Here is a 20398-nt window from a genome sequence, read left to right as displayed (position 1 = left end):
CCAATTCCCCAGCCTTCCCTATGTCTTCATTTGTCACCCTAAGCCCTCCAGACACTCCCTTTCCACACCCGTCCCAAGTCATTTTAAAGCCCCCCCCCATTTTCCCAGTCAAGGACTGTCGTCAATCACAGCCACCTCCTGACTCAAAGCTGGTCCAGCCTTCAGCGTGTGACTCATCTGGAAGAGGCAGCACATCCATCAAAAGGGACTGTGAAGTGCCCAAGAGATGACAAATGTGTGTTTGTCTCTCCTCACAACCCCCAGTCAATCTTTCTGCAGCCGGAAATGAGGGCAGAGCCATCCCGGAAAACAGGTGCCCCAGAAAAGCAAGATTACTGTAGCAGGGCCATCCAAATGTGTTGGACGACACCTCCCACCACACTGGCTGGGACAGGAGGAATCCGGGGTGCATGCAGGGTGCGGTCAGAAAAATCAAGGTGGGGCCACAACGGTGCGATTGAAACACCACCCATTTTTTATGGGCAATGCACATCATGGCTGCCATCTTGACCTTTTTGAGTGCATGAGGCAGAGCTGTAATCCAACATGCCTGGGGAGGGGGGTACCCGATCCAGAGACCTGTCCTCCCTCCCTCCCTCCCTCCACCTTGGCCAAACACCTCTTTGGGACCCCTGGTCTCCTGTAACAACAGGGATGCAATCATTCGTTTTGAACCAAGATGGGCAAATTGACCAGGGCCATTGGGAGTTGGGCAGTATATAAATCTAATTAATAATAATTCAAGAACAGGGTGCTCGGGAATAAGCTTCACCCATCACAACTCCAAATGCACTTTGATCTTGGCTTAGCGCTCCGTGCGAACCAGCTCACTGTTGGTCCAGCAGAGACCTGGTGCAACGGTGAGCAGCAGTGAAAATCATGTAACCCAGTCAGGGTTACGGTCTCCATCAAGTCAAGCTCCACTCCTGGGGTCTACAAGGTATGACTGGCAAGAATATAGAAATGGTTTCTATATTCTGCTCTCTCTGGCTTACAGCTGGGATCTCCTGGTGGTCTCCCAGTCCAGGGCTAACAAATTCCACTCCTGCTTAGCTTGTCCAAAATCAGCCAAATCCAACAGGCGCTGCCATCTGTTGCAACAGCGATGGGGTTTTATCCCCAAAGGTCCAGAATTGTTTAGAGCAGTGCTTCTTGACCTTGGCCACTTTAAGCTGCGTGGACTTCAACTCCCAGAATTCTGCAGCCAGCGGAACGTTATCTGGCCGCCTGGTTGTAAAGACTGCTGGCATAACAGCCCAATTCCTATTGCCTTCTCAGCTACGGTGTGGGTGGCCTGCCTTCGGCTCAGTGGGATGTGTGAACCCAACCAGTCGCACCTGAGACAGAACAGCAGGTAAGAGACACTATTCTTTAGCAGCTGGCTAGTGTTCGTGAAAGTTTGGGAGCCCTGCAAACAGTGACAGGAGGCCAGCTGTGATTGATCCTTCTGTCCTGGGCATGAAGAGCCTGCTGGAGAGTTTGGTCCACAGAAGAGCCTCCAATAACTGGTGTGTGCAGGGGAGGGCAACCGCAGGAGGTGGATTGTGCCAACCTTAAAACAGACCGAATCCTCCCTCTGCGGGAGAAGGCGCTGAGCAAACAACACAACTGAGGCAGGCGGATTCTTACTATGCAACATTTACCCCTGTTGCTAATGAGCTATTGGAAAACTGAGCAGCCGGCTTGGAGGCAGCCTCTAACCCTGGAGGCCTTGGGGGGGGGGCAGGGGGGGAGACAGGAAAAGAGGGAAAACCACCCCCATTTGCAGATTGCCCTTCAAATAACCGGAAAGGCCATATTCATCACAATATTCTCTTCTCACAGCAGGTTCTCTCTCTGAGCCAGCAAAGCATTTTGCCAGAATTGGGTGACGTTTCAAAAGGAACCTATTTACAAAAGTCCCCTTTTGAAAGATGAGCCCTCCTCACGATTCCTACATTTTAGGCAGAGGGAATAAAAAATAATCAACTACGATCAAGCCAAAGGTTGGCCTTTGAGAAGCTGGACCCAAAACATTCTGGGAAATTCTTGCAGCTGAAAGAAGCATAAACAGCCCCTAATATTATGCTGGTTCCATCCCATTCTTTAAAGAAGAGAAGAAGTCAGGACTTATAAACCCACAATGTCCAGACTTCGTTGTCTAGCCTGTGGGAGAGAGGAAAACTGAAGCAAATTTGATAGGGCTAATCCACCCACATTTTAAAGGAGACCAAGTCTAGAAATACTTGCCAATGTGATGATTATTCTGAGCTCTCTTCATTTATTTATTTTATTTATCACATTTATTCACCCCCCATCTCAGCAAGCGACTCTGGGCAGTTTCATATACCCTAGACCAGCATTTCTCAACCTGGGCTACTTTAAGATGGGTGGACTTTAACTCCCAGAATTCCCCAGCCACCAAGGCTGGTTGGGGAATTCTGGGAGTTGAAGTCCACCCATCTTAAAGTGGCCAAGGTGGAGAAACCCTGCTTTCAACCTTCAAAATGCATGCATAGAAAAGGCTTGTGATACGAGTTCATTGTTTGGAAATCTGCATGGTGCAGACACACAGTGTGCAATAAAGAGGCTTTTTCAGATAATATAATTCAAAAGCAAACTTCGAAGAGTCATCCTGGGGCAGGCCTCTATCAGCAGCCTCTGGATCTCCAGAAAAAAGAACAAGCTGTCAGATATCTAGTATCATGTAAGTAGCTGGGGTGGTGTTTCCCTAGCTGCTCAACTATTGCTTTTATAAATCACATCCATGCAGAGTGCTATGGGGATTTTAAAATGGGGAAACAATTTCCTTGGGGGTGGGGGAGGTAGCCAATGATAAGCAAGCTAATCTCATCCAATGTCTATTGCAACCACTTTGGCTCACCTAGGAAAACTGATGGGGGTTACTAAGACAGCCGAAAGTCCAGAGGATCGGTCACCAGGTCACAGTGTCCATAAAGAGAGCACTTGTGGCCCCAATTTGCAAAAAAAAAAAAAAACCCTATCCACTCCCCACCCCCCAGTGACCTGGTTTCACAAGGAACTGATGCTTCATAAGCAGCATTCCTCCTCAAAATCCTGCATGATTCTTCCAGAATGAGACTTGCCAAAAAGAAAAAAAAAAACCACCAAATCTGCATGGCAACATTCAAGACCAAGACAGTTTGGAAAAGCAAGCAAGTGCCCCTTTCAAGAGACCTCCCTTGGTGCTTTCAAAAGGCAGCAGCGTTAGCAAGGAAAGAGCTACTGGAAAGGATGATCAGCAGTTGGTTTTACAAGGGTGATTAAAAATCGCAACCCAAAAGAAGAGTAAAAAAAAGCAACAACAGGTTTCTTTGTTTGGTTTGGGGTGGGGAGGAAGCAGAACAGCCAAATAGAATTCCTTCAGCTTCCCCAGGAAGAAGGTCTGCAAATGAAAGGTGAGGCCATCGTTCCAGGAGAGGCTCAGTGACGGCAGAGGAAAAGGTGGTCTTGCTGATGGCCTGGAGACCCTTAGGAATACATGGTGAGCTGCAGCCACTGTGAAAAAAGACACAACTCACTCTCCAGATCTCCCCCAAGCTTCTAGTCCAGGGTTTTTCAACCTGGGCCACTTGAAATAGGGTGGACTTCAACTCCCAGAATTCCCCAGCCAGTGATGCTGGCTGGGGAATTCTGGGAGTTGAAGTCCACCCTATTTCAAGTGGCCCAGGTTGAGAAACCCTGTTCTAGTCCTTAAGTTTTACCCCGCTCTGTCCCTTCTTTGTCCATTTCATGGACACTTGCTTGCACCTCTCATAGCCAATCTGATCCCTATTCTTGTTCACCTCCTCTCCTGCACCACACCTTCTTTCCTTCCTTATTTGCCAGGCTACTTTTTTCTCTTCCAGATCAAATCGTCTTTTTAAATTTATAACACTAGGGGCTGTAAGTTGCTCCCCAAGATCTATTTTAGCAACCTTTACCCTTCAATTTACCATCCTCATCCCAGCCTCCCCAGTACAAATGTCAAAGATCTGCACCACATTTTAATCAAGGGAAAAATCCATTTTTCATCAATCTGAAATGCCCAGCTATAAGTTCAGCTGTCTGGTTCGGTGTTTTTCAACCTCGGCTACTTGAAGATGTGTGGACTTCAGCTCCCAGAATTCCCCAGCCAGTGATGCTGGCTGAGGAATTCTGGGAGCTGAAGTCCACACATCTTCAGGTGGCCAAGCTTGAGAAACACTGATCCAGACTATGCAAAGGAAGAAAAAGGAGATTTGGGGGGCACAATCCTGCTTCCTGGAGCCCTTTCCTTTAAAACTCCAACTGACATCTCCTTGCACATTTTGATTCTTGCTGAACGCTCCTGAGCCAGACTTCCTTGCTTTTGCGCCAAAGCTTTTTCTCACCTCCTTCAGAGTCACACGGATTTGCCCGCTGCCATCTCTGTCCAAAGATTTGAAGGCTCCTAAAAGAAACCCGGGGATAAATCAGGCAGAGCAGCAGATGTGAGGCTGATCCTCTGCCATCCTTCAGAGGGGCTGCACTCTGACTTCCATAATCCCCTGCCAGCCCCTGAAGGCCACCCTTGATGGAGGCTAAGGGCGCTGAAGTCCAGCCCCTCTGACTGGCGCGCGTTGGCTGGGTGACGCCTGCAGGGCAGGATGCTGAGACCAAAGTCGGGAGAAGCTGCACCAGCTGCACCAAAGGTGGTGCCCCTTGTGCCACACACGGAAGGACAGAAGGAGGGATCCATCAAGGATGCCAACGGGCACGGGTCATCGGGGCGGGGCCTCAGGAAGAGCACCCTCGCCCCGGCCACTTACGGAACATGGCATCCAGGCGCACGAGGCAGCTGATGAAGTTGTCAAAGTCCATGTTCCTGTTCTCATCAGAATACCTGCGGACAATCATGCTGTACAGCTGCTCGTTGAGCTGGAAGCCTGTGGAGAAAATAGAAGGGGGTGGAGAGAAGGGAGCACAGCAGGCTGGAATTAGCAGCACGTTGACAGCTCTGTTAACGAGGAGGGCTCGTCCGCCATCGCGAGCCTCCATGCCACTCCACCCTTATCTTAAGGAGGCTGGGCGGGGGGGGGGAGCGGGCGTTTGTCCGCGCTTTCCAAAGCTTTCTCCTCTCCTGGTCACCATAACACACTCGGAGACTAGGAGTCTCCAGTTCACAGGCTGGATGTGGCCTTTGGGTCGGGGGGGGCGCTGCTTCTCCCCATCTCCCACTGCTCCCAGCACGGCAGTGAGCTTTGGAAAGGCCACGTGGGAGAGGTTCTGGGTGGGAGGATCACTGCGGGAGAGGGGAGGGCAAGCCCTCTCCTCCCCCATGAATGAAACCCTCCCAGGGAGACTCACCCACTAAAAAAAATCAGCGCCCACCCAAGAAACAGCTGTGTGTTTTTTCCTTTTTTCAAACGTAAGGACCCGAATGGGCACTGTAGGTTCCTGGCCCCCGCGGGCTGGAAGAACGGGCACCTTTTCCTGCCCTCGCTGCTCACCTGCAGCCTCAAAAGCTCCCGGGAGCTCCCCGCTTCCAATGGTGCCGGACCGGTCCCCGTCGTACTTCTTGTAGATGCACTGAGGCCGAGAACGGAAGGGGGGGGGAGGCACAGGTCAAACCCTGGCCGGGGAGGTGAAGGCTGTCCCTGCCCAGCCAGACCCAGCAGGCAAGGCCTCAGCCGTGCCCTCGGAAAGGGATTCGCTACCTGCCACTTCTTGATGTTGTTCCAGAGGTATTTGAACTCCTCGAAGCCCAGCTTGCCAGTGGTGTCACTCTGGAGGGAGCACTGTCAAGGAAGACTGGAGGGGAGGAACCAGGACAACCTTGCCCATCCGGCCCTCACCTGCTTTCTGGACCAGAAACAGGTCCTCCAGATTCAGGGACTCTCCCCACATCCTGGCTGGGAATGATGGTAGCTGTAAACCCAGTGTGACTGGGTGTGTCAGGTGGGGGAAGGTTGCATCAAAGGCAGCAGAGACTCAGAACTCCGGAGAATGAAGGGCTGCTGGGGGGGGCAGGAGGACGGAGAAGGTTGACTGCTGGGCCCCAGACGGGAACCAGAAGCAGCGCCCGAAAATCAACCTCCTTGCGAGGGCAGAGAGGGGTCTCACCAACCTGGGCCCTTCTCACCCCTGCAGAGGGACCACCCCACGTTAGACTTTTGCAGGAAAAGCAACAGAAAGGAGGAACGGTCAGAGAAGGAAGCCAGCAGGGAAGGAGAGAGACTGCCAGCTTCCCAGCCCACCAGCCCAGCCCCTTTAAGAAGTGCCTCCCCAGCGGGTCCCCCTGGACCGACAGCAAAAGGGTACGTCCATCACAGCCACCATGGAGCGGCAGGTGTCGATCCCAAAGCCATCAGTCTTCAAGTCTGGATCTGGAAAAGAGACAAAACAGGGTGAGACTCGGCAGCTTTCCTTCCAGGGTCCAGCCCTTTGGGGAAGGAGGAGGATCAGCTGTGATCTAGCGGGGAGAAACTGAGATTCGCCCTCTTTGAGCTTCTCGCATTGCTGGTCTTTGCTGCAGCAGCTCTTCCTGGTCCTTCCAGCTGCAGGGGCCCCCAGCTGGGAGCCCTGCAGGCTGGGAAGGCAGAGAGGGGCAATGCAGCACATCTGGAGGCCCAGGACAGGATGGAAAACGGATGTAGAGGCAATGTCACGACGCAGGCTACCCTAAGTGCCTCTGCCGTGCTGCAGGGCCTCCTTGCGTTCTGACAAGAGAGCCGAAGCTTCCTGCTGTAGAATCTGGGGAGCAGGCGACAAAAACATCCTCGGCTTTGACTCCCTGGGGACCCCCGGAAAAGGTGTCTTCCACTTACGTCTGGTCACCACTTTGTTCAGGATGTTCATCAGCTCTGTTGCACTTACTTCCATGTCCTGCCAAAAGAGAAGGCCAGCTTAGGGGGCATCTGGCCAGGAGCAGGGGAGTCTGAGGGGGAGGGGCAAAAATGTGATCAAGGCCACCATCTTGCCTTTTTTGACCCCTTCCCCAGAACGCCCTGGTCAGGAAAGCATGGGGGCGCAGTTTGGAGCCAAGGATCAGAGTTACGTGTTAAGCAGCCTAACAAAAAGACATCAGTAAGAGATCCACTATGATTCTAAGCACGTGGATCCAAGGAGGAAAAAAATAACTCAGATTTAAATAAATCCCATGTTATTAGCTTTTTGGAAATTTCTGAAAACAGAGCTCTTTAGGTGAGCTTTTGAATTATGAATTTTGCTATTTATTCATTTGTTGCAATTTTTAGCCTGGGTTTGAGATTTTTAAATTATGACATTCTATGGTCTTAATTGTTATTCGTTTGTTTTATTCTGATTTGATTGTTTATTTACTCAATTGGCATGGCCACCCATCTCAGCAAGTGACTCTGGGCAGTGGACAATCTTAAAACAAATTGTTTATATTTTAATACTATTAAATATTAGTTAATAATTAACAATTATTAATCAACATTAACTAAATATTTATTTATTTATTTATAGGGCTTATGTGGCTGCTTATCTCATGTGACAACTTTGGGCAGCTCATGACAATCCATTAAAAAATAGTTAAAAACAAAAGTACCCTTCCCCCAATATTTTATTAAAATATTAAAAGAAACAATTAAATTAAAAGAAATGTTGGGGCATTTTTGTATAATTTGATGAGACTGCAATTCACAGAGGATTTTTTTGTTTATTTGCAGTAAGAAATTAGATAAAATAAAGAATTCCCTTACTCTCTTGCACTGGAACACTCTTTTATTGCTTTAGCGTTAACGTTTTACTCCTATTTTATGTAAACCGCCTAGAGTCGCTCCCTGAGTGAGATGGGCAGGGAATAAATTTGACACATAAATAAATAAATAAATAAACACCAACAAAGTACACAACACTAAACAAAACATTGTAACTCAATGTTAACCCTTCAAACTAATCATCCCAGCTCCAATGAGGATACAGCACGACATCCCAACGCATCCTTATTGCCAAACAGCAGAATTCTGGGGGGAGATGGGCAGTGACAGAAATTTGAAAAATAAATAAATAAATAAATAAAACTTTGCAACTATGCCTGTTATATCTTTGGTAACTGCATCTGCCGGGGGTAGTTTATACATGAAAGACATCTACTTGGCTGAGTTTCTCAAATGTGGGATGAATTACACTTGTCTGAAGATCAGGGCCACGCACACGTTGTGAGAGAATCTGTCCCCTGCTTCACCTGGGCGTATCTGGGGGGCCATACTGCACTTACCTCCAAAACTGCCACGGGAAAGGCACTAAAATGGGTTCTGACCAATGCCCAGTAGCATTTGAATATCCCAGATATTCCATGGGAAAAAGGTCCCTGGAGATCTCTTAAGGACCAGTAAATCCTGAGGTCATCTGGATATCCCGATTCAATTCAGTTCAGGTCAGGTCAGTTCAACTCTTAAGAGCCTCCTCAGTTTTTTCAAAGCCAAGAAGTGTCCAAAATCCTGGGGAAAGGCCACAGGACAGCCCTGTTCTTGGGCTGTTTTATCCCCAGGTAGATCTACACCCATCAGATGTTATGAATGGAAGTCGGTCTGGCAGAAGGTGGGTTTAAACTCTATTCCCATTTAATACAATCGATATGATTATTCCCCAAATATTTAACACTTTTCTGCGTGTGCCACGTTAAATAAATAAATAGATGTATGTATGTATGTATGTATGTGGGGGTGATTTCTCCCAGCTGCTGTGAGACTGATTGACTGATTTAGTATTTGTACATGTTTTTATCTATTTTAACAGTCATGTATTTGAGGTGGGCAGCCATATAACTCAACTCAACTCATAAATGTGGTGGAAGCTTAAAGGGGTCTAGCGTTTACTTGCAAAGCTTGTGGGGGGCATTCAGCCTTGGGTCCCAGGTGACGTTCCGCAACACAGCGACAGTTTTTTACTCCTAGGGAAGTGTGGAGGATTCGGGGCACCGGACGGCTCGGAGGAAGTATCTTGCCTTTCACTCCCTGTTCCAGGTTCAGGAGCTGAGCTGGTGGGCTCCTCAGGTCCTTCGGTGCCCTTTTGCAATTCAGCCATCGTTAGCTATAATCCCTCACAAGAAGTGGTTCTTGGTAAAAGCTAACAGTTTTATGATTCTCAGCTTTATGTAATGATTGCCTATTCAAAATCACTATCAGACTCACACAAGGCTTTCATGGATTTCTGATTTAATAATGAATAGTGTGCAGGATCACAAGCAAAGCTGAGAATGGTAAAAGCGCGGGATGTCTCCCAGTAAAAACCCAGGCGGCGTCCAGTCCCTCACCCCAGAGTCAGTGCAATTCCTAGCCCTGCAGGTGCCCCTAACGGTTCCTGCTGGTCTTCGGGAAACGTCCTTGACCAGGCAAGACAACCCAAACATGCGTTCTTCCTTCCTCACATCGCAGCCTGGCACAAGGGAACGGGAGCAGCCCCCTCCCAAACAGCAACCCGTGCCAGCACCAGCATGGCATGGGAACCCGTTACGATGTTTTCCAGGAACATTGGAACAGGGACCATGACGAAGAGGGTGCAAGCCTCATGATCACGTAGAACCTCTGGTGGTTTTTCTTGTCTAAATGCAGCTCCGTTCCTCACAGCACCATCAGGCTGGTCCCTGATGCTTCCAAACGGCCAACAGCTGGGGGAAAAAGACACCACCACCATCCCCCCACACTCACATCTCCGGCCAGCTGGGTGAAGAGCCTCCGGAACTGCCGCACCTCCTCGCTCTCGTTGGCTTCGATGTTGGAAAAATGGCTGCGAGGTGGCTGGGGGGGAGAGAAGAAAGGGTGTGGGAGACCACGTTCGAGATGGAAGAAGTGGACAGGCGCTCCCAAGAAGCTACAACAGGCCAGGCTGGGTCCGTGCTGATCTCTGAGCTTGGGGGTTCTCCTGCAGGCATTTCGTTGCCAAGCTAGGCACGAGGTCAGTGCCCGGGGGAGAGAGGTTTCCTGGTTACTTAAAGATAGTAACTTGCCCTGCCAGCCTTGGCTGGGGAGTGGGGGGTGGGGGTCTTACATGATCTAAAACCTGGTAAACAGGAGCCCTTTTGAGAGCTGGACCTCCCTTTCCATCAGACCCAGCTGGGTGGCCAGTGGCAAGGAACTATGGGGCTGGCAGTACATAGCACTAAGAGGCCCCCAGGCTCAAAACTAATGGAAAGGTAGCCCAAAATGTTATGTCCAGGGACAGCTAGGTCGCAACCCGAGCCAGTGGTCCTTTCCAAACAGGGAGGGGCCAGAAAGAGGAAAGGAAATAACCCCCAGATTGGACAAGGTTCAAAAACATGTCTGGTGGGACTTCAGCGGCTCAAATTCTGCCATGAATGCAAGCAGCGTATTGAATAAAGCCAAGTAAAGTAGAGGGCCAGTGTGGTGTAGTGGTTAAGGCACTAGGCTAGCAACCGGGAGACGGTGAGTTCTAGTCCGCCTTAGGCGCAAAGCCAGCTGGGTGACCTTGGGCCAGCCACTCTCTCTCAGCCCTAGGAAGGAGGCAAGGGCAAACCACCTCCGAAAAACCTTGCCAAGAAAACTGCAGGGACTTGTCCAGGCAGTTGCCAAGAGTCAATACTGACTTGAAGGCACCAAAAACAAAAAACTCATGTCCTTGACTTATGATCACAACTGGGACCAGAACTTCCATTGCTAAGCGAGGCAGCCATTAAGTGAGCCATGCCCGATTTTATGACCTTTTTGCCACGGTCATTAAGTGAATCATGTGGTTGTTAAGCGAATCCAGCTTCCCCCATTGACTTTGCTTGTCAGAAGCCAGCTGGGAAGGTCGCAAGTAGTGATCACATGACCCCAGGACACTGCAACCATCGTAAATACATGCTGGTTGCCAAGCACCTGAATTTTGATCTCGTGACTGCAGAGATGCTGCGATGGTTGTAAGGGCAAGGACCGGCCGTAAGTCACTTTTTTCAGTGCTGCCATAATTTGGAATGGTTGCTAAACAAATGGTCCTAAGTCGAGGACTACCTGTAAAGGCAGATTCCCCCCAACCAGAAGAAATGAAAGGGCTTACCGGAGGTTCTGGGTTATACTGGGCTGCTGCTTCACTGGCAGGCAGGCAGGCATGGAAAGAGAAAGGAGACATTTCAGAGAAGGGCCCTTTCACAGAAGCTTTACGCTGCTGGTACACACACGCATACAAGCAGGCTGTGCAGAATGGCTACAGCCTACCTTTCATCAAAGGGAGTTGTTCACCTGAATTCCAAGCTGCTCTTGCACCCACAGAAAACAAGCAACAGGGCCTTGTTTTTTACATGCATATGCACACAAAAGCTTTTACGCAGGATCCTTAGCATAAAAAGTTTCATGTAATGGCTGCACACAATCAGGTTGTGTGTGAAACTGGCTGGAACGTACCCCTCCCTATCCCAGCACAAATCCATTGGAGAAGTCGGCGATGCAGACAGCTGGGCATGTAGGGGGCAGAACTAAGGCCATCTGGACAAGTGAAGATGTTCACATTGGCCCAAAGAACCTGAAATACAACGCCTCACAACGCAAGCTACTAGCCCAGTGCTTCTCAACCTCGGCCGCTTTAAGATGGGTGACATACAGTGCTACTAACAATTCAGGCCCTGCTTTCCCTCCAGGGCACTCAAGGGTATGTTCCCTTCGTCTTTCTTTTTGTCCTTGCAGTAACCCTGTGAGGCAGAATTTGGACAAAGAGAAAGCAATTGGTTTCATGGTTATTCAGTGAAGTTCTGGCTGAGCATGAGTCCAAAACGCTGCAGCCCTGCATTTGTAATATTATTCCCCCACTGCCCAAATCCAGGATGAGACATTTAGCACCGTGGTAACAGGCATATCCGTATCACGGAAAAATGCCCTACTGAACACACACATTACTTTTTAAAAGTACAGATGAGTTTTAGTGTAAAGGAAGTGGCAAAACAATAATAAATAATAAATGAGCAGCACATACGAAAAGCATATTGCTCAATCCAACACATGTTGCAGTGGGATTGTTTACCTAGAAGGGAAAGGAAAATCCTAGGTGTTGATTCAGCAGCACAGGAAAAAGAAGATGTGAGCAAACACCAACACACGAGCCCTGTCTGTTTCTCCCTCTTCCCCTCTGGGCTGCCTTTGGGCCAGCAGACCAAAGATCTCGGGCGTTAACACTGCAGACCGCCTCCCCAGACCTGGCATAAGTAATGAGTTAGTAACTGTTAACAAACACGGTCCCTGCAAGAACCCGCCGGCCGTGAAGCTGAAAATGCTAGGGAAGACCAGCTGCGAGAAAAGAAGATGAAATCCTCAGTCCTCCCAGGCCCAGTTCCAGGGAAAGTTTGGCGGCAAAGGCTGGGAGGGAGCAATTTTGGGGTGCCGGAAAAGCTGCTTTGCTCCCCCAACCCCATCTTCCCACCTATTGCTGCTTTTCAATCACTGGGTGAAACATAACCATGCAGAAATATACATATAAAATACGAAGAGGAGGGAAGAAGAAACAGGTTTCTCTAACTGATCAGGCAATCATAGAGAGGCACAGACCACTTCCTGCTGCAGCAGTTATTACAGGAAAGTATTTTATTTTGTTTATTTTCTTATTCAAATTTTGTTACCGCCCATCTCCCCCAAAAGAGGGACTCTGGGCAGGAGGGAATAGGTTTTTTACGTGGGAATAGGTGGGAGGAGGAGACAGCCAGGACACACGGGTGGGTCCTGCACGCCAGCTTCTGCTGCTGTGAGAGGCTCCCTGTATAGATCTCTGCTGTTGCCCAGGATCCAGCCCTGCTCTCTTGTTCAAGGCCCAGGAACAGAGGGAAATTCCAGAACCCCACTCCCAGATTGCTTTTTTTATTGCAAATCCAGCTTAACCCATCTCATCCCTCGGGAACTGAGGAGGGGGGAATCAGACTTCAGGCACTGCCAACCTGGATTTCAATTTAGCATTGCGGGTTGCTTGATGGCGTCCCAGTGCTAGTAAACTGGTCGGACAGTCAACAAAACTCCAGCAGAAGTTTCTCGGAAGGGGGAGTGCCCAGGGCACCCAGGCAGGTAGAACAAGATGCAAAGAGGAAGCACCTTTGCATAATTTACTTGGCTTCATTCCTAGCCCTGTTTCCTGAGAGGCACTGAAGCAAACAGCCAAGGGGATGGAAATAAAGGGGGAATGACCCAGATGGTGGGTGAGGGGCTGCAAAGCTGCAAGGGTGCCCCAAACCTGTCCTTCAGATTCTTCACCCAATCTTAAGCCACAGCTAATTTCAAAGGCAGAGAACAGGGTTGTGGATCCAGTGACTCAGAAGTTACTTTCTTTCCCTCAAAAGGTGAATCTAAGGCAGTCTTTTTCAACCCTGGCCACTTGAAGATGTCTGGACTTCAACTCCCAGAATTCCCCAGCCAGCGTGCTGAAACACTGATCTAAGGCGTGGGGGGATATGGCAGTTCAGAATTACAGAGAAAGCATTTTGCACAGGCTCGGAAGCTTGGGTTTTAATTATTTTTCTATTATTTCCCCCTTTCTAGGATGAGGCCCTGGTACTGAAATCAGGTTGTGTGTGAAACTGGCTGGAACGTACCCCTCCCTAAGGTAAAGGTAAAGGTTTCCCTTGACATTAAGTCCAGTCGTGTCCGACTCTAGGGGGTGGTGCTCATCTCCATTTCAAAGCCGAAGAGCCGGCATTTGTCCGTAGACACTTCCGTGGTCATGTGGCCGGCATGACTACACGGAACACCGTTACCTGCCCGCCGAAGCGGTACCTATTAATCGACTCACATTGGCATGTTTTCGAACTGCTAGGTTGGCAGGAGCTGGGACTAGCAACAGGAGCTCACCCCGCCACGCGGATTTGAACCGCCGACCTTCCGATCAGCAAGCTCAGCAGCTCAGCGGTTTAACCTGCAGCGCCACCCCTCCCTATCCCAGCACAAATCCATTGGAGAAGTCAGCGATGCAGACAGCTGGGCATGTAGAGGGCAGAACTAAGGCCATCTGGGCAAGTGAAGATGTTCACATTGGCCCAAAGAACCTGAAATACAATTCTGGGAGTTGAAGTCCACCCATCTTAAAGCGGCCAAGGTTGAGAAGCACTGTACCAGACCATGACAGTTTTTCCTGAGCTAAGTCTCTATGCTTGTAACACCCACGTAGCATATCACTTGGAAAAAAAGTGCCCACAATGGGTTTAGAAAGTTTTGCTTCCTGGTGGCCTGGAAAGTACTTCATGCTCACCAAAGGCCACCAGGAAAACAGCCATTTCCAATCCCCTTACATTAGAATAGTATTCTAATATATAATATAAACATAATAATGTAATTCATAATAATACCCCTCTATTAGAAAGAGAGCATACTCACCTGATGGCATTGATGACTCCGCCCAGAAATTTCATGGCTCCTCCTCCTTGACCGCCCCCTCCACCTCCACCACCACCACTTAAAAATCCTCCGATTACATTTCCAATATTGATATTTCCTCCACCACCACCACCACCGCCACCTCCAAGGAAGTTTTTGACAAGGAACATCTTCAGAAGGTGCTAAGAAATGGGTTTGATGCAGGTGACCTGTTCAGAGCAAAAAAAAAAAGAGAGAGAATGAGAAAGAGAGAGAGAGAGAGAGAGAAAGTTGTAAACGACTAATTAAACATACATTTCAAAATGGTGCAATTCACCTCAAGCCTTGGGCAAGAACAAATTTTGTGCAGGGGGAGAGCTATGTTGAAGCATCCATTGGGCTAATTATTATATATATATATATATATATATATATATATATATATATATATATATATATATATATCTTTTTTCACTTTATTATATTATTATAAAACCGTGTTTTTCAGCCTTGGCCACTTCAAGATCTGTGGACTTCAACTCCCAGAATTCCCCAGCCAGAATTCTGGGAGTTGAAGTCCACACATCTTGAAGTGGCCAAGGCTGAAAAACTCTGCTGTAAAGCACACCTAACACATTATTCCGATACAGTGCTACTTGTACAGTACCGAGATTATTAACACTGCAATATTTAGATATCTTAGACCATTGAAGACAGAAAAAAGAGAATTATCTCAGCATTATTTAAAATGTCAATGAGCATAAGATTATTTAGCTTTTTCATCAGAACTAAATGTAACATTAAAAAACCTGCTGCAAATTGTATCAAAATATTTGTTGTAGAACAAGGGTTTCTGCCTTAAGTTGATTACTTAGTATTTCTCCACAGTATTGCTACTTATTTGCATGTTGACAAAAAGAGAGAGAAAAACACCCACTCTGGAGGAACGGCTGGTGAAGAGGATGGAACTTGCAGAGATGGCAAAATTGACTTCCTTAGATAAAGACAATTATCTATGTTTATTGCTGGCTGACTTTTTGCATGAAACAGAAAAAAAATGAACTTATGATTTATGGTTTTGATGATTAGAAAAAATAGACAATAGAAAAAAGAGGGTTTTTTTTCTTGTAACCATCTAGTAAGAGGCAATTTTGTATTGGTACCTATAATTGCTGTAAAGAAAATCAAAAGCTACTTCAATTTCTTTTCATTTTTCTTTCTGCACTTTTGGCTTTTTCTTTCTCCCCCCCACCCCCCCGCCTTTCTTTCCTTTCCTTTCCATTAGTTCTGGTTAGTTTTTATCATTGTTCCAAAATTATATGAAAAAAAGAAACAAAGAAACAAAGCAAATTTGACAATGATTTAAAAAAAGAAAAATAAAATACTATGTTCTTAGAGTAGATTTCTAGGCTTTTGGAACAGAAGCTAACAAGATTTTACCAACAAGGAAGCCCCAGAAAGAATGGAGCAGGAAAGCCACACCTGTCCAGCGTCTCCTTGTAACTCCCAAATCTTTCCTCCCCTGATGATTCATGACTAAAGATTCTTTTTCTTTCTGCTGAAAAAAGTGACTCAACAGCTCTCAGTCATCGGAGTCAATGACACATTAAAAAGAAACATCTGCCGCAATACTTTTCATTACCACTTAATTAATTATTTTGATACTCTCAGTTACTATCGCAGGAAGAAAAGACAGGAGAGTCTCAGATAGCCTAAAACCAGGAATCCAACAGCACCTTTTCTGAGACGTTTTATTAAAAGGCAACAGTTTTCACTGGCCGCAGCCCACTTCATCAGATGCCTGGACGGGCTAAACTGCTGTAGGATTGATTGATTTAGCAAATTTCTATGGCTGCCCAACTCATACACAGTGACTCTGGGCGGCTTGCAAAATTAAAATCCACAATATAAAAACTCGTCAACTCTGCACCCCCGGTAGTGGCTACAAACACAATCAGACCAGCTCCATCTCAACCTGGGGTCCCCAGGTCTGCTGAAGCAGCACATCTTCAGGGCCTTCCAGAAGAGTATTAAGGTGAAGGCCAATCTAATCTCCAGGGGAATGATGTTCCACAGGGAGGGAGCCACCACGGAGAAAGCCCTTCTTCTCGGTCCCACTAGATGGACCTCCTTAATGAGGGGGACCCATAACCTACCCTGCCTCCCTGCTCTGGTGGGCCAGTTAGATGTGACTGGGATGACGCGGTCATGCAAATAACCTGTCCCCACGCCATGTAGGGCTTTCAAGGTCCACCTTGAATTGGACCTGGAAGCAAACTGGCAACCAACGCAGCTCCCACAGAGAGGTGGCACACGCACAACTCTAGACTTGTGCAAAACTGTGCGGGCCACTGCATTTTGAACCAACTGCAGCTTCCGGGTACTCTTCAAGGGCAGCCCCATGTAGAGCGCATTGCAATAGTTTGGGAAGGGGGAGACAGGATGGTGATGCAGGCTACATGCACAGGCCAGACCATTATAAATACCTTGTCAATTAATCTTCTGTGATGGGTTAAACATCCGTTGTGATTGTTACGGTCTTCTGAGGTAGCCTGAAGCCTTTTGAGATATGGGAGTTTAGCAATGCTGCTGGTGAAGTTTCTGAGCTCCGGAACAACTAAGCCTCCAGGACACGCCGTTCCAGATCCCAGAGGAGCCGTTGCGGAACCAGGAACCTTAATTGACAAGGGACTTGCTGTCGGTTTCGCAATCTGGTTTTGCATCTGAGGAAGTGAGCTGTAACTCACCAAAGCCTTTTAATCCAATCGGTTAACCCGGTGTTTCTCAACCGTGGCGACTTTAAGACGCATGGACTTCAACTCCCAGAATTCCCCAGCCAGCATGGGAGTTGAAGTCCTCGCGTCTTAAAGTCGCCACGGTTGAGAAAACCGGGTTAATCAGAAAAGGCGCTGTTGGACTCCTTCTAACGGTGAATTATGTGCCCGACTCATTGTTTCTTTCTTGGATTCTGCAAAGCCGGAAGCCCCACCAGGGGACCTCCTTTAACGAGCAAATGCTACACAAAGATTACTCCGTTGCAACAACGGATCCGTCTCTCCCTCGATGCAGCGCGTGCGCCAAGTCTGCCCCCGGCCTGTATGCCAGGAGCGCGGACGAGGAGCAGCGGGCTCAAACTAGCTGCAAGTAAACCCCCTCCATTTGGGGAAAAGGCAGGCCTAATCCTTCATTCGTGGGGTACAGAACCAGCTGGTCAGCACTGAGCGGACCAAAATCAAAGCAGAGTTGCTTAAAAAAAAAAAAAAACATACTAGCAGAGAGAAGGACTTGTTCAAATCTGATTGGTGTAGTATGGATTTCTGCATTGGGCGGGGGGCTGGACTAGATGCTCTCCAAGATCCCTTCCCTTCCAGTTCAGCTGGTGCCCTTCAGATATATTCTGAAGGCTAAATTTGAGTAATAAATAAATAAATAAACAAACATTCCCTGGCTAGTTGCCTCCCGCTGGGAAGGCCAGGCTCCACTCGCCCAGTCTCTTTGCCCAGAAACGGGGGGTGGGGGTGGGGACGACCCCCACAGGAGCCTCAATTTCCCTCCTGGCCCCTTTCCCTGATAGCCCAGCCCCACTAAGTGGCAGCCAGATGGGCGGGGGCAGTGGAAGGACTTTCAAGCACTAAAGAAAAGAACCCCAGGCTTCTGGTACTGAACAAATAAACATGACATACAGCTGGCTTTGCATGCCAGGCTTACTCATAGTTTACTCAATCAACATAGTTTCCTAGCTTTGCAGAATGCATGGAAGCATGAAGTACCTCCCTGTCCTGGTTCACACAATGGGCTAAGAGAGAGTTGCTTCACACATTGGCCCTGTTCACCAACCAGTTAAGACAAGGAGTGGGTTGTTCCCACAACCGGCAGAACCCCCAGCTGGGTTTCAACACCGTTTCGACTCAGACCTTTACTGGGGTCACAGCCCAGCATCTTTCAGCACCGCGTGGGTCTCGGGCGAGCCCAGGCCGCCCGGTCCGGAACGTGCCCCACGGAGGACCCCTTGCAGAGTCCGAGGGCGCATCCACACGGCAGGGAGCGAGACTGGCGGGACTTAGAGGAAGCTGCAGGGACAGGGACAGGGACAGGGACGGGGACGGGGACGGGCCCGCCCGGAGCAGGCGTCCCGTTCCCCTTCGTGTCCCGCAACCCAGAGACCGTCCAGACGGGTCAGAGCAACCCGGAACGTCACGCCTCCCCAGCCACGTTAAAACCCCCAACCCCATCTCGGGGCACCGCCGGGCGGGTAACGGCCCACCCTACTGGCGCCCGGGGTCCCTGCGGGCGCCCCAACCAACCGGGCCGCCGCTTTGCCCCCCAGGCATCCTCCTGCATCATTCCTCCCACTCCCCGCACCCTGGATCGCGGTGCAGATGCAAGCAGGGCCCACGGCCGTCCCTCGGAAGCTGCTGAACTACAACTCCCCTCACTCCTGTAAGCTGGCAGTGGCTGATGGGAGTTGGGGAGTCCAAACAAGTGTAGCAGTGGCGGGTTTACAAGGGAGCGGGAATAAAGCGGCCCCCTTCCGAACAGGGGCCAGAGACGGGGTCCTTAGCCCGGCGCCCTGCAGCACCCCTGGCTGGGCCCGATGGGCACCGAGGTCCTGCATCTCCGACCAGGCTACCCTCTGCGCCCCAAAGAAGCCGGCGAGAGCGCGCGAAAGAGGAGCGGGAGCGGACCCAGGAGATCCAAAGAGCAGGGAAGGGGGAGCCAGAGGAAGAGGAGGAGGGAACTCGGGAGATCCAGTACGGTGGGGCCGCTGGAGCTCCCCGTCGGAGGAGGAGGGAGGCCTCTCCGAGGAGGCGGACGCGAGCGGGACCGAAGGGGAAGCGATCCAGCGACCGAGCCCGGGGAGCGGAGAGCTCGGGGCCCGGGCCCGGCAGGGGGAGCGAGAGCGGAAGGCCAGGCCAGAGGCGGCCCGGGCAGGAAGCAGATCCCCTCCTGCGGCGGCGAGCGGACCCCCGGCAGCGAGCGGGCCCCGGCGCAAGGGAGAGAAGGCGCGCGACCCACCCGGCCCCCGGGCAGCCCCTCCGCCGCCCGCGCTTACCTCGGCCGCCTAAAGGCTGCTCGGGGCACCGTGTGCGGCGGGAGGTGGATCTCCGGCGAGGCCGCTGCGGGATCTACCACGCCCGGACGGCTCACTGCAGCTGATCACCCGGGGAGCCCGCCGGGTCCTAGCGCCGCCCGGCACGCCAGCCTTTTCCAAGCGGGCGCCCCCCAGCGGCGTCGCGACTGCGATGCTCCTCGCCCCCCCGCCCCTCCCCGGCCGGCCGCTCTCCGGGGCCCGAGCCCGACTCGGTGCCCCGGCCGCCCCCACGGTCTGCCCGGCGGCGCGGTTGAACAGCCCCCAAACGAGCCGGCCCAACCGCTTGGTCGACGCGTTCATTTGCGCCCCCCGGTTATTTGTCCAGGGCTCCAGCCGCAGGGGGCCCGGAGCGGTCGGGCTCCCAGACGGTGAAACGGCAACGGGGCCCCTCGCCCCGGACCATCCCGGCGAGGCCGAGCGGGTCGTGGGAAAGCGAGGCGGGTCAGCGCTCAGGACGGAGCGGGCGTCGGGGGGCCGTTCCCGCTTTCATGGGGGCGGCAAGGGGCTCGCCCGGCGCTCTGAGGCCCGGGAGACCCATCCCGCCCTCCTTGGCGGCCCCGGTTCCGCTGGGACCCAGCCGTCGGGCACGGAAGAGGCTCCGCGCGGCGGCGCCCGCCCGGCTCGGGGGTGGGGAAGACCGCCGGTTGCGCTCCCCTCCGGCTGGGCTCGGCCCCAAGCAGAGCGGGGGGCTGCCGCCTTTGCCCCCAAGGCGCGCGGCGCCCTGCCTCGCCCTCGCCTCCGGTTCAGACGCCCGGAAGGCGCGCGGGACACACGGCGCCCGGGGGCGACGCGGAGCCGCTCCGAATTCCCCGCGCCGTCCACGGACCCGAGCGGGGCACCGCGGCCGGCCAAGCTGGGCACTGGGGGCGCGCCATCCAAGGCGGCATCAGGGCGGCCGCCGCCCGGGGGGAGAACCGCTGCCATCAAGCAGGAGCGCCTCTGAGCAGGTACAGAGCGCCACCGCCGGACCTGCGCCCCCGCCCTCCCGGCTGGCCTCGCGCTCCAGGCGCCGGCGAGGGGCGTGGCCTGCCCCGCCCCGCCGCCGCCGCGCCCCGCCCGCGCCCCGCCCGCGCGG

At 51.1% G+C, this 20398-nt stretch overlaps 1 protein-coding gene across 2 annotated transcripts; it reads right to left on the bottom strand.

Annotated features, from left to right (window-relative positions):
* Positions 1–711: 711 nt before the first annotated feature.
* On the bottom strand, positions 712–19391 carry CAPNS1 (calpain small subunit 1). Of its 2 annotated transcripts, none has more exons than XM_063311759.1 (11): positions 19285–19391; positions 14253–14461; positions 10966–10999; positions 9618–9707; positions 6768–6825; positions 6262–6326; positions 5658–5726; positions 5451–5529; positions 4770–4886; positions 4353–4411; positions 712–3498 (listed from the first exon to the last, which is right to left on the bottom strand). In XM_063311759.1, exons 2-11 carry the CDS (start codon positions 14420–14422, stop codon positions 3472–3474), a joined length of 768 nt encoding a protein of 255 aa, XP_063167829.1. In that variant the 5' UTR covers positions 14423–14461; positions 19285–19391; the 3' UTR covers positions 712–3471. The 2 variants fall into 2 exon arrangements, with proteins under 2 accessions (XP_063167829.1, XP_063167830.1); XM_063311760.1 differs by lacking the exon at positions 19285–19391 and adding an exon at positions 15395–15439.
* Between the last annotated feature and the right edge of the window lie 1007 nt (positions 19392–20398).

Source organism: Candoia aspera, chromosome 10 (assembly GCF_035149785.1).
Source record: "Candoia aspera isolate rCanAsp1 chromosome 10, rCanAsp1.hap2, whole genome shotgun sequence".
Taxonomy (NCBI): domain Eukaryota; kingdom Metazoa; phylum Chordata; class Lepidosauria; order Squamata; family Boidae; genus Candoia; species Candoia aspera.
Note: the sequence above shows the minus strand (reverse complement) of the source record. Positions and strands in the feature narration are given on the sequence as shown.

Bases quoted from the DNA above. Each gene is read 5' to 3' on its own strand.
- CAPNS1 (XM_063311759.1), bottom strand. From the start codon at position 14,422: ATGTTCCTTGTCAAAAACTTCCTTGGAGGTGGCGGTGGTGGTGGTGGT. The intron at 6,826-9,617 runs GTGAGTGTGGGG...CTCTTTTGGCAG, and splicing joins TCACCCAGCTGGCCGGAGAT to GACATGGAAGTAAGTGCAAC. The intron at 4,887-5,450 runs GTGAGCAGCGAG...TTTTCTCCACAG, and splicing joins GGGAGCTTTTGAGGCTGCAG to GCTTCCAGCTCAACGAGCAG.